General features: G+C 39.5%; 1 protein-coding gene across 2 annotated transcripts in view; it reads right to left on the bottom strand.

Moving 5' to 3' along the window:
- The window catches only part of NUP205 (nucleoporin 205), a 79947-nt gene extending 65316 nt beyond the window's left edge, over window positions 1–14631 (bottom strand). For both annotated transcript variants that reach the window (XM_072777340.1, XM_072777341.1), the window contains exons 1-6: window positions 14476–14631; window positions 6789–6931; window positions 4797–4968; window positions 1973–2117; window positions 1429–1588; window positions 819–1047 (exon numbers count right to left, since the gene is read on the bottom strand). In XM_072777340.1, coding sequence (XP_072633441.1) covers window positions 819–1047; window positions 1429–1588; window positions 1973–2117; window positions 4797–4968; window positions 6789–6931; window positions 14476–14503 — 877 coding nt within the window. In that variant the 5' untranslated portion in view covers window positions 14504–14631. The remainder of the gene's footprint in view (window positions 1–818; window positions 1048–1428; window positions 1589–1972; window positions 2118–4796; window positions 4969–6788; window positions 6932–14475) is intronic.
- Window positions 14632–16769: the final 2138 nt, after the last annotated feature.

Genomic DNA, 16769 nt, shown 5'->3' with positions numbered 1-16769 from the left:
TACAAGCTTCCCTTAACACATCCTACTCCTACTTAATTCTATGCTTCATTTCATTCAAGACAGGAAATATGACCAATGCATTAATTGGCAGCATTCCTACATGAGCACAGTTACCACTTGTTCTGTGACACACAAAGCACCGCGTGACAATTTGACTAGAAGGAAGGGGTACTTATGCTTTCCATAAGCCTTTCCTAATGCCGAAGGATAATCATTAAATGTGAGTGGAAAATGTCTATACTCCTTACATACCTACTGAGAGAAGATGCTGATGATACAATCAAAAGTGGACAGGGGAAAACTGTTCAAATAAGTATAAATATCTAGGATGTTAAAAGTCAATAGTCTTCAAATCATCTTTGGGAATCATTTCTGAGATCCTCATTTCTGAGCAGTAATCGTTTATAAGGTTACCAAGTAAAAATATTATCTTCTTCAGAGACAATATAAATCAAACATCATATATTACTAATATGGATCATTATCCTCGCTTAGAATATTTTGGTGAAAGTTTGCAATGTGAATAAAATGTAAAGAAATAAACAATTAGGCATACAAAACTCATGAACATGTATTACATAACCTTTACCACTTTCCTATTCCAAAATTGAAAAGAATAGAGATATCTAACAGGTGCATATTTTTAAAATGTGATCTTATATCTAAATATTCAAGTATGGATGAATTACACAGAATATAGGAATAAAATATACAATTTCTCCTTTTAGTAGTTAAAATATTGCCCTTCTTAAATGTAATCTCCACAATTTAAGCTGATTTTTTAAAATAAAGGCATTAATAAGTATAAGATCCAATACCATCTCGTTCCTCTGTGCTTTGTTCTAGAAAACTGATATCAAAGCAGTATAGAAGCGCCATAAGAAGAGCCAGATTCACTGCATCCAAGGAGCCATTAGCCTCAACTGTCACTTTTTCCAAATGTCCAATAAGAAGCAGAGTGTCATCTTTGCCTAAAGGTGACTGACAAGCCCAGGCAAAAAGGCTTTCTGCCAGAGACTGCCTGCACTCCTTGATGAGATCAGAAACCTAGAGATAAAAACGTACGACTATCAGTATACATAAATCACAGTGAAGCCTGGTCTTAATCCAGAAAGTAAACTACCTTTTACAAAGCTAATTACATAAATCTGAATCCACAAGTAACGCTAAAATCTCCCCTCTAGAATTCTAAACAAATCCTATTGTAAATTCCTCATTTAAGTTCCAAGCACCTTTATTCAATGACCAATTTTTTGAAGCATTCATTCCAGAAAAAGAGCTACAATAGCATAAATGACCAGAAAGAAACAGCTATGTCAATTTTGGATACAGGTGCTACACTTCAATGATAGAACATTCTAAACGTCATGACTTTTCACCTGAGATCTGACACAGACAACCCACGAAATGATCTCACTAAACCCTTGCCTCTTTTCGATGTTTTTCACTGCCCAAACCTCTCTCCCGCTGTAGTTTTTCAAACTCATTGTTCACATCAATCTGTGACACCAGAGTAAGGACTTTATAAGTCAATCCTTGCTCCATCAGCTCCTCTGTAAACCGTGTTGTCATGGAAACCAGCTCTGGACTGTAATGAAAAAAAATCAATGGAGAAAGTTATAATGACTAGTCACGTCTACACTTCATGATACAGATATAGTAAATGCTCTTGACAATAATGTTTCGTTACTGAAAAAAAAAAGAGGATGAATTATAACTCGGCTCTTTTCATCCTTGTTAGATAATTAGGCATCAATAAACTTCTAACCATAAGTAATTATTTTTTATTTGCAAACAAAATAAATCAGCTTTAATCTATCATTCTTTGCAGAATACTCAGTTATGTTACACATTTTACTTAAATTACATATATTAAAAGGAGAAATTTTTGTTATTTCTAATAATTAAAATAATAATTCTTCAAGTAATTTCTAATAAAGCCCAAAGAAGAAATCCTAAGAAGAAAACAGACCTGAGTTCAAGGGTCCACGTCTTTCCTCGTCTAGACTGTATTAAGGCTTTCAGGGAATTTGCAATGCACCGTTTTCCATCCCAATATAAAAGAACAGCTACTAATCCTCTGGTGAGACCAGGAAAATGTGGCTGTTGGTGCTCTCCTAGAAAAAGGAGTTGAAAAAAGAAAAAAAAAAAAAAAAAAAAAAAAGAAAAAGGAGTTGAGGAATAATTTGGTTAATATGTATTTAGGATGAGACAAAAATGACTATACCAATGTTCAGTTCCCAGAATCCCAGAATCTCAGGGTTTAAGGGATCCTACAGTCCTCTAGTCCAAACACTCATTATCATTTTCCTCCTTCCACAACTTCAAGAGGCCATCCAACTTGTGCTGGAACACCAGCAGTAACACAGAACTCACCATTTCCTAAACTCAATCTTACATTCATCTAGGATTTCCATACTGGCTAACGATCTTCTGGTCTCATGGGGGTCCACTGAATCTCATGATATTAATGCCCATTTTCCTCTCTTACACATGAAATCTTTCAAATGTTTGGAAGTTTCTTCCCCTAGAGTTTTCTATGAAAGTAAATAACCTTTTCCTATGTTTCCAGTTTACTTGCCTTTTCAGCTGCTCCCCTTTGAATAAGTTCCTCTTTTGTTCTTTTTAGTTTGGGTTTCATTTCCTAAGGCTGTCTTCTCCTCCAAGCCCAATCACTCCACTCTCTCCTGTTCGCAAATTCATCTCACACCTCTGTACCAGCCATTTCTCGTGCCTAGATACCCTCTTGTCCTCCTGAGTGCACATCTATTCCACACATGTGCCTACTCATTATTTCAGCACCTAGTTTAGGCCTGGTGAGCTTTGTGAAGACTTCTCTCTACAACCTAAAGTCAACTTAATCCCTTTGCCTCTGGACCATCACTAAATCTTCCATAAACTAGCATTAATGCACTTAACTGTATCATTATTTGTCTCCATGTTTTCTCAATTACGAGACTATGGGCTCCTTTACACTAATTGAAGTTTCTTTTTTTTCTTTTTTTTCTAAGTTTCATCCATGTTTCTATCCCTGGAGTCTTAACACAGTGCCTGGCCCATGGTAAACACAAGATAAATAAATGTTTGTTAAATGATGTTGTGAGTTAAACTCAAAACTCAAGCCTATCCAGTTAATATTTCCATTGTAGAGTGGGAAAATTACCCTCCTGCTTCTCATGATCATACTTCTTTTAATGCAGCCTTAGGTCAAAAAGGATTTTGGAAGCCATATGATATCTTTAAACATAAGACTTTCTTGGGGAGCATGGATGGCTCAGTCATTAAGTGCCCAACTCTTGGGTTTAGCTCAGGTCATGATCTTATGGGTCAAGGGATTGAGCCCTCTGTGGGGCCCTGTGCTCAGTGGGGAATCTATTTGAGATTCTGGCCCTCGGCCCCTTCCCCCACTTGTGCACTCAGGTACATGCTCTCTCTCTCTCTCTCTCTCAAATAATCTCTAAACACATGAGACTTCCTTTCAATTAAGATGCTCACATGTATATGTATACAATGGAATATTACTCAGCCATCAGAAACAACAAATACGCACAATTTGCTTCAACGTGGATGGAACTGAAGGGTATTATGCTGAGTGAAGTAAGTCAAACGGAGAAGGACAAACAATATATGGTCTCATTCATTTGAGGAATATAAAAAATAGTGAAAGGGAATAAAGGGGAAAGGAGAGAAAATGAGTGGGAAATATCAGAGAGGGAGACAGAACATGAGAGACTCCTAACTCTGGGAAACGAACAAGGGGTAGTGAAAGGGAGGTGGGTGGGGGGATGTGGTGACTGGGTGACGGGCACGGAGGGAGGCACTTGATGGGATGAGCACTGGGTGTTATACTATATGCTGGCAAATTGAACTCCAATAAAAAAAATAATAATAAAATAAAATAAACTGCCCACATGGCTACTTCCTAAGGCTCCCTGTTATAACGAAAAGGAATTGCTCACTTTAGGGAAATTTCACATTTTTTCTCTATATAGTAGCCACAGAAATAATTTCAAAATTTTTCTGGATTATGTAACTCATCTGCTTAAAGCCCCTGCCAGCAACTTCCCAGTGCAATTAGAATAAAATCCAAATAGTTTTCCTTGCCTGCAGGACTGATATAATCTGATTCCTGCTCTCTCCTTACCTTCCCTTGCCCTCCCCTTTCTTTGTGAGGTGCCTGTATCTTTTTTACCCATGGTCTCTTTATTCTTTAGTGTGCCTTTGGCCTAACTTCAAGCACTTGCTGTTTGCTCTGCCTGGGTCACCCTTCCCCAAAAACTCTGATACCCTATCATCATATAGGTCTCAGGTCAAATATCCCAGATAAGCCTTCTCTAAGTAATCTAGAGTTGTCCCCTAGCAGACCCCATCTCTCTATATCACATCGTCTTTTATTTTCGTCCTGGTACTCAGTATTACTAAAATTACCTTATTTCTAACCTATTCATTATCTGAATCACCCCCTTAAAAAGGAACTCCAAAAAAGCAGTGAACTTACTTTCTTATTCATCACATGACAATAAATTCTTTGTGCTATAAAATTTGTGAGATGCGGCCAATGATTCTTTGCTAGTAAATTACCATGTAAAATCCTATCTTAAAAGTTAAATTACCTTTAACAAATCCAATCACTAAAGCTCTCCCATTAGTCACAGATAAACAAAAGGAAATACTTTGAATATGGTTTTTCAAATAAACTACTTTGGAATCTAAATGATACAACACTTTAAACCCTGAGTGAATGACTTTATAATTCTGTACTACCTTACCACAGGTTCAATTAAATGTCAACCTACCAGCGAGGAGAAGCTCAACAGCTGCCAATTCTCCAATATCAAAAAGGTCACTAAGGATAAAGGCCTCTTTAATGAGCTGTTCAGGAAGAAGTCGGGTTCCCTGTTGACCCTGGATAGCGACTCCCTCTGTACTGGCTTTCTGAACCTTCTCATGTTGTTGGACATTTTTGGGCTGCAATGGTAAAAGTAAATAGAATCATGGAATGAAAATTGTATACTGGAGAAAAGGTTTTAAAATGTTACCTAGAGAAGTTAATTCATGATAAGGTAGTCAAGTAACATGATGGAAGTACTGCTTATCAGAAAACCTTCAATAGACCTTTATGATGTACCACTACCTATTTACCTGCAGCACTTATGCTATGACTGCCTTCTCAATAAATGCTTTTGCTAAACTTTGAAATACAAAATTTTGAAAAAAACACACACAATAAAAGCACACTATTTTTCAAATCTGTAAGGAATGTTTCCAATTACATATTTAGTAAATAAAAACAATATGGTCTGCAAGTGGGAAATAACAAATGGATATATGAATTATTGAATGAATTAGTAAGACTAAAGATACTTTATTAATATGTTACGTAAAATGTAGTCTTAGTCCCAAAAGTCTTACTTGGTTCAAATATTTAACAAATGACATACAGTATAGAATTACTTGATGGATCATAAAATTTTAGAAATTTTCATCTTAAAAAAGGCCACATAGGTCAATTAATCCAACTCTTCTACTAAAAGTAGAAAAGTGAGGCACCTGTGTGGCTCAGTCAATTAAGTGTCCAACTCTTAAGTTTCGGCTCAGATCATGATCTCAGGGTCATGAGATCGAGCCGTACATTGGGCTCCATGCTCAGCATGGAATCTACCTCAGATTCTCTCTCCCTCTCCTTCTGCCCCTCCTGCTCATGCGCATGCATGAGTACTCTTTCTCTCTCAGATAAATAAATAAATAAGTCTTATTAAAAAAAAAAAAAAAAAAAAAAAAGATGGGGAAGCTGATGCCCAGATAAGTCAGATGATGTCCCTGTGCATATACAACTCTAGTGGTAGAGCTGAGACTGGAACTCAGCTCAACTGGCTCCCAGGCTGGGGATTCTTTCTATTAAAGACAGCCAAAAAAAAAAAAAAAAATACACAAGAGCTAAAAAGCAAAAGGCCATTTCTGGTAAGACAAACAGTTCTCAGATAGTCTTGTTAGTGTATAAAAGAAAATTATCAAACAGCAAGGAAAGGAATTTCCAAATATGAATTACCTCTACTGAAGTATTCTATTCCTGGTTGAAAAAGATTTCAAGATGCAGTGATTAATGACACACAAGAATTAATTGGTTAAGCTAACACAACTTACATAACATTATGAAGAGTTAAAATGTTGAGAGTGTACCTAGAAATAAACAAAATAATCAATCTTACTGAGCTCAGATGTATTAACTATAGGTCAGAAACTCCAAAGAGGGAATATAAAAAACAGTAAAAGGGAATAAAGGGGAAAGGAGAAAAAATGAGTGGAAAATATCAGAAAGAGAGACAGAACATGAGAGACTCCTAACTGGAAATGAACAAAGGGTGGTAGAAAGGGAGGTGGGCAGGGAGTGGGGGTGACTGGGTGACAGGCACTGAGGGGGGCACTTGATGGGATGAGCACTGGGTGTTATTCTATATGTTGGCAAATTGAACACCAATAAAAAATAAATTAAAAAAAAAAAAAAAAGAAATTCCAAAGAGGCTCATATTTCTGGAATATACTAAACCTTCTAACTAGCATTCAAATATTACTAAGATATCTCCTGGCTAGAGATAAATACAATATTAACTTCTGTGGAGAACAAAAAGAAGGTAATAGCTGCTTCTAGGAAAAATTACATTTGTAGAAAACCTTGAATCAAAGACTAGAACAAGTAATATATTTCATTCACATGTATTAAGTTCATTTTCCCTTTAATCTTTTTTTTTTTAAAGCATATCCAAGAAACAGAAAATAAAATTTCCTACTGGGTTTCTGAAGAGTGAGATGAAATCAGGTTTGTGTTTCTTCAAAATCATGTCAAGAAGGTGGACAGCTTCAGGTTGTCTTCTCCAAAGAGCATTTCCCACTGTTTGCCAAATGTCTTTATAAGGACCCCACAGACTGGCAGCTTCAAGAAAAAATAAATAAAACCAGCATCAAATAAAACATACATGTGGGAAAATAACATCAGGTTAATGTCTACACATTTCAGTCATGCTCAGCATGGCTACTTTTAAATATGCAGAGTTATACATACAAACCAAACATTAATATAAAAGCATACATATCAGTATCTCTTTTTTTTTTTTAATTTTTTTTTTTTTTAATTTTTATTTATTTACTTATGATAGTCACAGAGAGAGAGAGAGAGAGGCAGAGACACAGGCAGAGGGAGAAGCAGGCTCCATGCATCGGGAGCCTGATATGGGATTCGATCCCGGGTCTCCAGGATCACGCCCTGGGCCAAAGGCAGGCGCCAAACCGCTGCGCCACCCAGGGATCCCACATATCAGTATCTCAAGAGAGAATACAATTTTATTTAATTTAATATAACATAAAGTAAATCCTGACTTTAAACTGGAATATCTGCTATGGTTTTGCCACTTTATCAGCTGTGTGACATGGAGCAAGGAAATAACCCCTTTAAACTTCAATTGCTGAATATAAATAATAGATATATCATCTACATCATAGGGTTGAATAGATTCAATGATATAAACTAGGTAAAACAAACAGTGCCCGGCATATCTTAGACACTCAATAAACACAAGTGCCTTTCAATCTTCCCTATCATCCAAATAAAAGCAGGAGTAGGGACAAAAGAGCAGGTTCTGTCAAACTCAGCAGCTGAAAAAGAGCACTTTATTTTGGCTGGGACGGTAGCTTTTTAAAAACAGAAATATGGACTTTTGTAAATATATATCAAAAGGATCACATTTTGATTCATAAAGGTAATAAGAATAGTAATATTTTCCTTTTGTTATGTCTACTGAGCATGCTACTGAGCTCTCTACACATAATATTTTATTTCAGAACACTATGGAGTCAGTACTATCTCTTCTTCCATTTTATACATATGAAAATGAGGCAGAGGTGCCAAGAAACTCCCCAAAGGCCAAGGTGCATCATGAACCCAAGCAGTTTGTCCAAAGAGTGTGCCTTAACTGTTAAACTATATTGCCTCCATGCATAATACTTGGAAAATGAGGATGTTTGGGATAAAAAAAAAAAAAGAAATAGGTACTTCTGACACATCTGGTAAGTGAAGAACTTAAGGTCACATCTAGACATATGTAGGCAAATTCAACTAAACTCAGCCAAATTCACTTACCTAAAAATGTTTTAAGCCCATAAATAAGCAATAGAATATTACAGAGGTTAAGAGGAAACAATCTGATCTTTAGAAACTCACAATCAAGTTTTGGAGACAAAGCATACATAAGTGAAAAATTTCAATAACAACACAAAAAAAGGGAATATGATTGTTGCCACAAAAAATAATGATTTCAAAAGATCAAAATGATCGTCAAGAATTTCTATGGGATGGCTACACTTGTGCAGCAATTTTGGGAAAATCTGGGTGACAAAGAGCAGCCATGGGAAAGTGGGAGCTAAGGCTCAAAGACAGGTGTGAGGGTAGAAGAATTCAAAGAGCCAGAATGAGATTAAAGAGAGGTGACCCATGGTACGAAATACCTCAATCCAGTATCCACTGATGTGCAAAACTGAAAAGCTGTATATAAAATACTAATATGCATTCATTATATCAATGCACTCTGAGACTTTGTAACCCGCCCATTATTTTATCCACTATATTTTAGACCCACTGTTTGAATAACACACCCTGAAGACCTAAGTTTCTGTTTGCAAACAGATACGGTACCCATATGTGTTTGTAAAGGCTCTGAAAGGGAAACTAGTCAAAACCAGTCACTCCAGAAACTTGGAACTTATCTAGAGCCTAAACTGTTAAGGGTGATCTGTAAACATGCTTAACTGCTATCTGAGAAAACACAAACCCAAATAAACCTACCAGAGCAGGCAGGACAGTCTCTGCTGAGCAAAGAGTCTACTTGAGATTCTCTCTCTTAAAAAAAAAAAAAAGAGAGAGATTCTCTTTCTCCTGCTGCCCCTCCCCCCTTCTCACGTGCTCTTGTGCATGCACTCTCCCTCTTAAAAAATTTTTTTGAATAAATAAAAAATAAACCTACCAGGGCAGTAAGATGACATGTAATGTAACCTAACTGAATGTGTTAAGTGTTCACTGTCTTATGAACAATGTTGTCAGAAAAAGGCAATACACTGGCAAAAAAAAATTTTTAAGGGGGAATGTGCTGGGAGAAAACAGACTAAACTAGACAAACCAGATCATTCACTCGAGCATTTACTGAGAGCTTTCTAGGACTATAGACCAAGCAAGACAAACAGGATCCCAGTCCTCAAGGAACTTAGAGATTGACACAGAGAAACACATTAAACATAGAATCCAGAAAACAATTACCAATATAATACGAGATGATGGAGAAGTACAGAGTGCTAGGAGAACATATAGAAGGGAGAATCTAGCCTACTCTAATCTGAAGATCAAGGCAGGAAGCCAAAAGTCTTTGGTGTGGGGATGTGAGGAATGGGAATGAGCAGGTCAAGACCTCATTTCAACAGCAGTCTACTCCCTGCTTTGCTCCCATTCTTGCCAATCTTCTGATTTAAAAAATATAGCTTGTCATAGAAATTTCTAGAGTAAAAATTGTGCTGACAAATCAGCATGAGTACGAGTGCAGATATATTCCCATTAAAGATCGATAAATTAAATACTAGTTTACACAGCTGTCTTTTCTGAGTTACTAGGATCCAAACAACTCTGGATATACAAGAGCTCAGGTCTGCAAAAATGAGAACCTAACCCCTAGATCCTATTAACTGCCAGTGACAGGTGCTAGTTGGATGGTAACTAGCTGACTTTCCTAGAGATCATTTTGTTCGTCCTCTCAAACTGCAAAGAATAGTCGGTTTGAGTCTGGATTCTAGGCCACGATGGAATTTTTCCTATTAGTAAATAGGAAAGTTTCTTTTTTTTTTTTTAATTTTTTTATTTGTGATAGAGAGAGAGAGAGAGGCAGAGACACAGAGAGAGGGAGAAGCAGGCTCCATGCACCGGGAGCCCGACGTGGGATTCGATCCCGGGTCTCCAGGATTGCGCCCTGGGCCAAAGGCAGGCGCTAAACCGCTGCGTCACCCAGGGATCCCCAATAGGAAAGTTTCAAGTAGTAGATGACAAAACGAAATTGGTACTAGAGAGCAATGGTGTGGTTGCTGAACTACACAGAACACATGCAAGTCCAGAACCAAGGATGACAGGGTAGGTAAACTGCTAATCAGGTGATGGAGCCTAAAGTAGATGAGGGCAGTAAAACCAAAAGAAAAGGCCTGTTAGTAGAAAAAAGCCAGGACTGGTAACTGATTGGCACAGGGTACAAAAGAAAGGTATCAAGGGGTGCCTGGCTGGCTCAGTCGGTAGAAAATGTGACTCTTTATCTCAGGGTTGTGAGTCTGAGCCACACGTTGGGTGTAGAGATTATTTAAAAATAAAATCTTTTAAAAAGAAAAAAAGAAAGGTATCAAAAACTTGAAGGCAAATTTGAAACTTGCCTTACCACGGGTATTTTAAAATTCTGACAAAGAACTGACAAAGTAAATTCTCTTCTTTAACAGTAACGATATATTGGGGCGCCTGGGGGGCTCAGTTGGTTAATCGTCTGACTCTTGATTTCAGCTCAGGTCATGATCCCGGGCATGAGGGACTGAGCCCCAAGTCGTGCTCGGTTGGGATTCTCTCTCTGCCTCTGCCCCTCCCCACCCCCTTACAGGCACACATTCTCTCTCTCAAAAAGAAATCTCTAAAAAAAATAAAAGTAACAATATGCAACAGAATCTCTGAAAAATCAATAAATGTCTTTGTACTGAACATGCTTAGCATTATAAGCTGAGTTCTAGAGAAAAAATTCTATTTTCTCCCCTTTTATGAAGCAGAGAGGCATCAGCAACCAGTCAAAACTCTACCACAACCCCCATGTATCCTGGTATCCTTAGTCTATCAATAACATCAACACATCACAGAAGGTAACTGCAACACAGAGTTTTTTGCTGGTTTGCCTTTGGTTGGCTAATTTTCATAAGTATCATTCTGTGATTATAAATGAAAAAAAGAGGCTATAAATTCTTCAAAATTACTAAATATGTATTTTTAACATAAATGATTCGTTATTTGAGAAATATACTTTCTTTAATGTTTAGGAATACCTCCAGCAAAACGCAGTCATTCACTCATTTATCATGTGCTAGTTAGTACTGGTGAGCTTAGAGTGTAAGGACAAAACACAGTCATCATATAGCCAGATGTAAGGATAATATCCAACTTGACAAGTGCTTATGAAGGAGAGGTACCCAAGGCAAGAGATTACAGAATCAGGGAGTATGACCTAGTCGAGGAGGTCAGGGAAGGGAAGGATTTCTCAAGGAAGTGATTAGGCTGAAATGTGAAGGATCAAGAATGGAGTTAACTGAGGGCTAAGAATTGAAAACGTACAACCAGAAGAGAGGACAGCATGTGGGTTCACATGGTAAGAGGTAACACTGCCCTCTCAAGGGACTGAAAAAGCCAAGAGTGACAGAGTACAAAAACCAAGGGTTTGGTAAGGGAGGCAACTGGCATAGCACGCAGGGCTCCCAAGCCTATATTACGGATTTTGGTCTTTGCCCTAAAAGATTAAAGAAGATAGAGATTTTTAAATATCTAAGGTACTTAATAGAAAAACAGGGCAGCCTGGGTGGCTCAGCAGTTTAATGCCACCTTCAGCCCAGGGTGTGATCCTGGAGACCCGGGATCAAGTCCCACATCGGGCTCCCTGCATGGAGCCTGCTTCTCCCTCTGCCTGTGTCTCTGCCTCTCTGTGTGTGTCTCTCATGAATAAATAAATAAATAAATAATCTTAAAAAAGAAATAGAAAAACACATTTACTTTATTGAAAGCTAATGTTTAAGGGGACGGGAAGAAACTAGAGTGAGTAGGGGAAGAAGAGGTATGGAAATATATCAGTAAAAACTGATGAATCTTTTGAAAGGTCTGACTGTGAAGAGGAGCAAGAGGATAGTAACTGGAACAAGGCATGAGATCAAGATCCAAAGAAGAGGCTAGTGGAAAGAAAGGGAGCAAGAAGAGATGTGAATAGGGAGAAGGGCATAAGGGGTGGGATTTAACTCAGACAAAGGGAAACCGGTGAAAACGAGTATAGATATAGATCCAGGTTTGTAGGTTTGAGGGTGGAAAAAAAAAAAGAGAGTGCATGCCTACAGGCTTCTATTTTCTCTGTGACTAGGAGGCTGAGGGATCAGCTGGAAGACAAGATTTGAGGAATGTGGAAAAGTCTGAGATAGTCACTGCCGTGAACAGGACAGGGGTGACCAGATGGCCACAGAAGGCCTGTGTCAATCAATGGCTGCTTATCAACAAGTCTGTATGTCTGCTCATCTGGGATGACAACAGGTCACAACACCAATAAATCATGCCGCTGAATCTCAAGCATAGGTCTTAGACCCTACAACCTCTATTTTTTCCCTGTCTACGATAAGATATTTGGCTTTTTTTTTTGGGGGGGGGGGGAAGTAGGAAAAAAGAACTAACAGAATTTGCTATCTTAAACATCTTCAAGGGTTGAGTTCAGTAGCCAAGGGCATCACACTGTTGTACTACAAACGTTCAGAATTTTTTATCTTGCACAAAAGAAACTCTGTAACCCATTAAACAACTCCCCATTTCTCCCTTCCCTCTGGCAGCCAACATTCTGTTTCTAGGAATCTGACTACCTTAGGTATCAAACATAAGTGGAACCACACAGTATTTATCCTTTTTTGGTTTTTTGGCCGGCTTACTTCACTTAATACAATGTTCTTAAGGTTTATCTATGTTGTAGCATGTGACAGGATTCCCTTTTTAAGGACAAACAACATCTCGTAGTCCGTATACACTACATTTTGTTTATACACTCATCCACTTATGGACATTCAGGCTGCTACCCTAGGATGTTTAATTAAATATACATATATTCTCCTGACTCCTGGCTGTGAAAAATGATTCCTTTCCGTGTTGTCGATTACACACTCCTGTCACAAGGCATTATACAATGTATACACTCTTTGCAATTGTTGGTAACTCCTTTTCCTCTTTCCTCCAATGATTTATGTTTAATGACAGTAACTTGGTATGTACTAAAGAATAGTATTTAACCACACGTGTAACATGCAAGCCTTGTTTTTAAGATTATATCTGGGTAGGGAGATTGGGACAGCAGTAGTAAGAGTATAACTTCATGGGCAGCCCGGGTGGCTCAGCGGTTGAGCACCTGCCTTCAGCCCGGGGCCTGATCCTGGAGACCCGGGATCGAGTTCCGCATCGGGCTCCCTGCATGGAGCCTGCTTCTCCCTCTGCCTGTGTCTCTGCCTCTCTCCCTCTCTCTGTTTCTCATGAATAAATAAATAAAAATCTTAAAAAAAAAAAAAGAACATAACTTCATGACCCGCATTCATATATATATGAAAATCTGATGTAATAAAATGAATTAGCTTGTGCTTTAAGTAGTTTAAACACCTGAGTCTGGCTTACGACCATTATTACCCTATAACCCTCAGTGATGTTACTTAACTACCCCCAAGTCTTTTTTCACCAGTCTGTAGACTGGGGTACTTAATAGCAGCTTCTCCGTAGGTGTGCAAAGGGGATTAGATGAAATCATGCAAGTGCAACAGTCCAATGCCTGGGGACATATCAGAGGCTCGATAAACATAATCTTTTATCATTTTTTTTTTTTTTAAAGGTAGGACAGAGTCACTGAAATGGCTAGATTTGCAGAATTCAGATTTCGACTTTACAGTAATACCAGTCCTATGGCAAGTAGAACCAAGCACTCGCACCCCTCCCCCAACCCCACCCTCGCCCCAAAAAACCCCAAAACACTGCGGGGGGGGGGCGGGGGACAGGAAATATTACTCTTGAATGACATTCTCTACCAGTATGTCATAGACACGCTGCTAAAACTGAATCCAAAAAGCTAACTGTATGTCACTGAGCTGGAAACTGCGTTTTGTTTTGTTTGGGGGAGGGAGGGGGGATTGTGTTTTTAAGCCCAGCTCCGCCGCGTGCAGGGCTGAAGGCATCCTCGCCCCGCCCATGAGGCGCCGAGAGTCTGGACGCCGCAAACGCACCCACTCCTCCCAAAGCCTCAGGGGCGGCACCGCCCAAGGCTGAGACACCCCCCTCCCGGCAGGATGCACCCCGACTTCCAGGCCCCCTCTCACTACCGTGTCGGATCCGCCTACTCGGAAGTGCGCGTTCTCAGGTCCTCCGGCCTCACTGCGGGGAGATGGGGGGGGGGGGGCCGCTGGACCAAACCCCCCTGCCTCCCTCCTGAAACCCCACCGTGAGGGCTGGGGCGGCAGCACCGAGGCGCGCCATTCAAACCGGGGAGGGCTGGGACTCTAGGCCCAGAGCTAGGCCAAAGCAAGCACCATACCCACAAGCGAGGGCCTGCATTGCGAGGAACCTCACGGCACCTCGCACTAAAGGACCAACCTTCGTCCTGCCCAGCAAGTTCCCCCTTCTGCCGCGGCCGCCCTTACCCGAATTTACCGCCAACAGCGTCGCCATCTTGGAGGCGCCCTAACGGAGCCCTCCTGCCGCACGGAAGCCCCAGGAAAGGGCGAGGCTGCCCGACGCGATGCCTGAGCAGAAAGGTAACACCCTGTCTCGGAGTGGCACTCTCCACACACTCAGAGGCGGAAGAAGCCTTGAAAGGCGGCTGTAGAAGAAGAAGACGAAGAAAAAAAAAAAAAGCTGCTGTACGTCACAGGCGCCAATTTTCGCCGCGATCGGCTCATTCAAATTAGGCGAGGGCAACCGGTTCGGAGACCGGAGGGCCTCGATGTGACGTCAGTCGTGTAGTGGATTCTGGTCCTTGTAGTTTTTTTCCCCAATGATGAGTGACGACATCAACAGAAAGATGAGACTGATTATTGAAAATTACGCCTATTAAAAAAAAAAGAAAATTACGCCTATTTACGATATAAAAGCCGTAAACTCAGGTCATTATCTCCATATCAAGTTACACCTTCCTTGCATTTCTCTCTGAGGAGTGGAGTGAGGTGTAAGGTATACAAATCTCAAAAAGCTATTTAATCAGTTACAAACTAAGTTTTCATTACATTTCAATATGGCAAGTGTATTGCATCAACATTGTTGCATAGGTTGAAACAAATCTAAGTGAAACAAATCATGACTTTTGTTACATTTGTCAAATGTATACAAAAGTAGAATAATGAACACCCAAAGTTCAATTCGCGGCCTTTACTCCACCCCTAACAGGGAAGATTATTTTGAAGACCTTTCCAGACAGATCTCATAAATACCAAATATTTTTCTACCTAAGCACCCTCAAGTAGCTGGATCTTTTTCTTTTTTAACATTATTTATTTGAAAGAGTGAAAGAAAATGAGCAGATGGTGGGAGCAGAGGGAGAAGGGGAAGCAGACTCCCCACTGAACAAGGACCAGACCTGGGGCTGGATCTCAGGACCCCAAGATCATGATCCCAGCCAAAGGCATACATACACTTCACTGACTGAGCCACCCTGGGACCCCAAATAACTGGATCTTCTTTTTTTTTAGTTACTGAATTTTAGTTTGCAAATTTTCCAACTAAAATATAGTCATTACCATTTATTATTCTATGCCAGATGTTTATTACCAATTTCACATTATAGGATAATGTACTGATTATTATTATATCTCATTTAATCCTCAAAACAACCCTATTAGGAAAATGATGTTAATTATAGCTGATTATCTTAGAGATGTTCCCTCTGCCTTACAATCCCAATTTATCAACTCCTCCAACATTCCACTGAGGTTGGGAGGAGGTAAGGGTTTATATATTTTCTACTTCAGAGTTGGAAATCAGAATTACATAATTTAGGCACAATCAGAGCAGGCATGTTCATTCTTTTGAACAAATTGTACTGAGGGATACAATGTACATTAGGTGGGAGACAAAGGTCACTGACAATTCTTTTTTGAAAGTCATTGTTACATAGATACAAATGCCAGACTACCATCAAAGTTGTTTTAAGGAGTGGAGGGGAAGAGAAAATGAAAAGGCGAAGCGATATTTCCTGAAGTTTAGCACGAAAGAGAGAAAAGTACTGAGCAGAAATTTGGCAGACAGTGGCATTTAAAGATTTTCTTTCTCAGGACGACTATTACAAGCCCCCTTCCCCCCCACCTCCGTAGGCCCACACACTTCCCTCTCAGAACACTGCTTTACTTTCTATGAAGGAACACTTCAACCTCCTGCAACTTCCCCTTACCCACCACCATACTTACAAGGATTCTTTCACAGGTTCCTCAATCCATAGCAACTGAGATATTGACATCATAATTCCCCTAAAACTGTTCTCAATATGGTCACAGATAATCAATTGTCCACCCCATCGGCACTTTTCTGAATTTCTTAGAAAATTCTTTTCCCCCTTGACTTGGGGTGCATCACCCCTGCTGGTTTTCCTTCTACCTTTCTAGTTTTTCTTTTGAAGTTTCCTATATGGACTTCTCTTCCTCTCGCCCATTAAATGTAGCTCTTTCCATTGTGTCTCTACTTCATCCTACCTGCTTTCTCTGGGAAATCCTACTGCTTTGTACTACCATCTGTTTGAAGACGAATCCTGTATCTGAATCTCTAGGCCAGTCCTCTCTCCTGGCAGATTTGCATATCCAGCATGTCTATTCCACATGTCTATTGATTGCTACACAGCCAACTCAGAATCAATTAATGAATCAATCCCAAACTTAAATGAACAACAAATTAGGGTCAACAGATTAGGGAAGAGAGGGTAATCCTAAAATTACTACTTTCCTCCTAA

The sequence above is a fragment of the Canis lupus genome, chromosome 15, assembly GCF_048164855.1.
Source record: "Canis lupus baileyi chromosome 15, mCanLup2.hap1, whole genome shotgun sequence".
Taxonomy (NCBI): Eukaryota; Metazoa; Chordata; class Mammalia; order Carnivora; family Canidae; genus Canis; species Canis lupus.
Note: the sequence above shows the minus strand (reverse complement) of the source record. Positions and strands in the feature narration are given on the sequence as shown.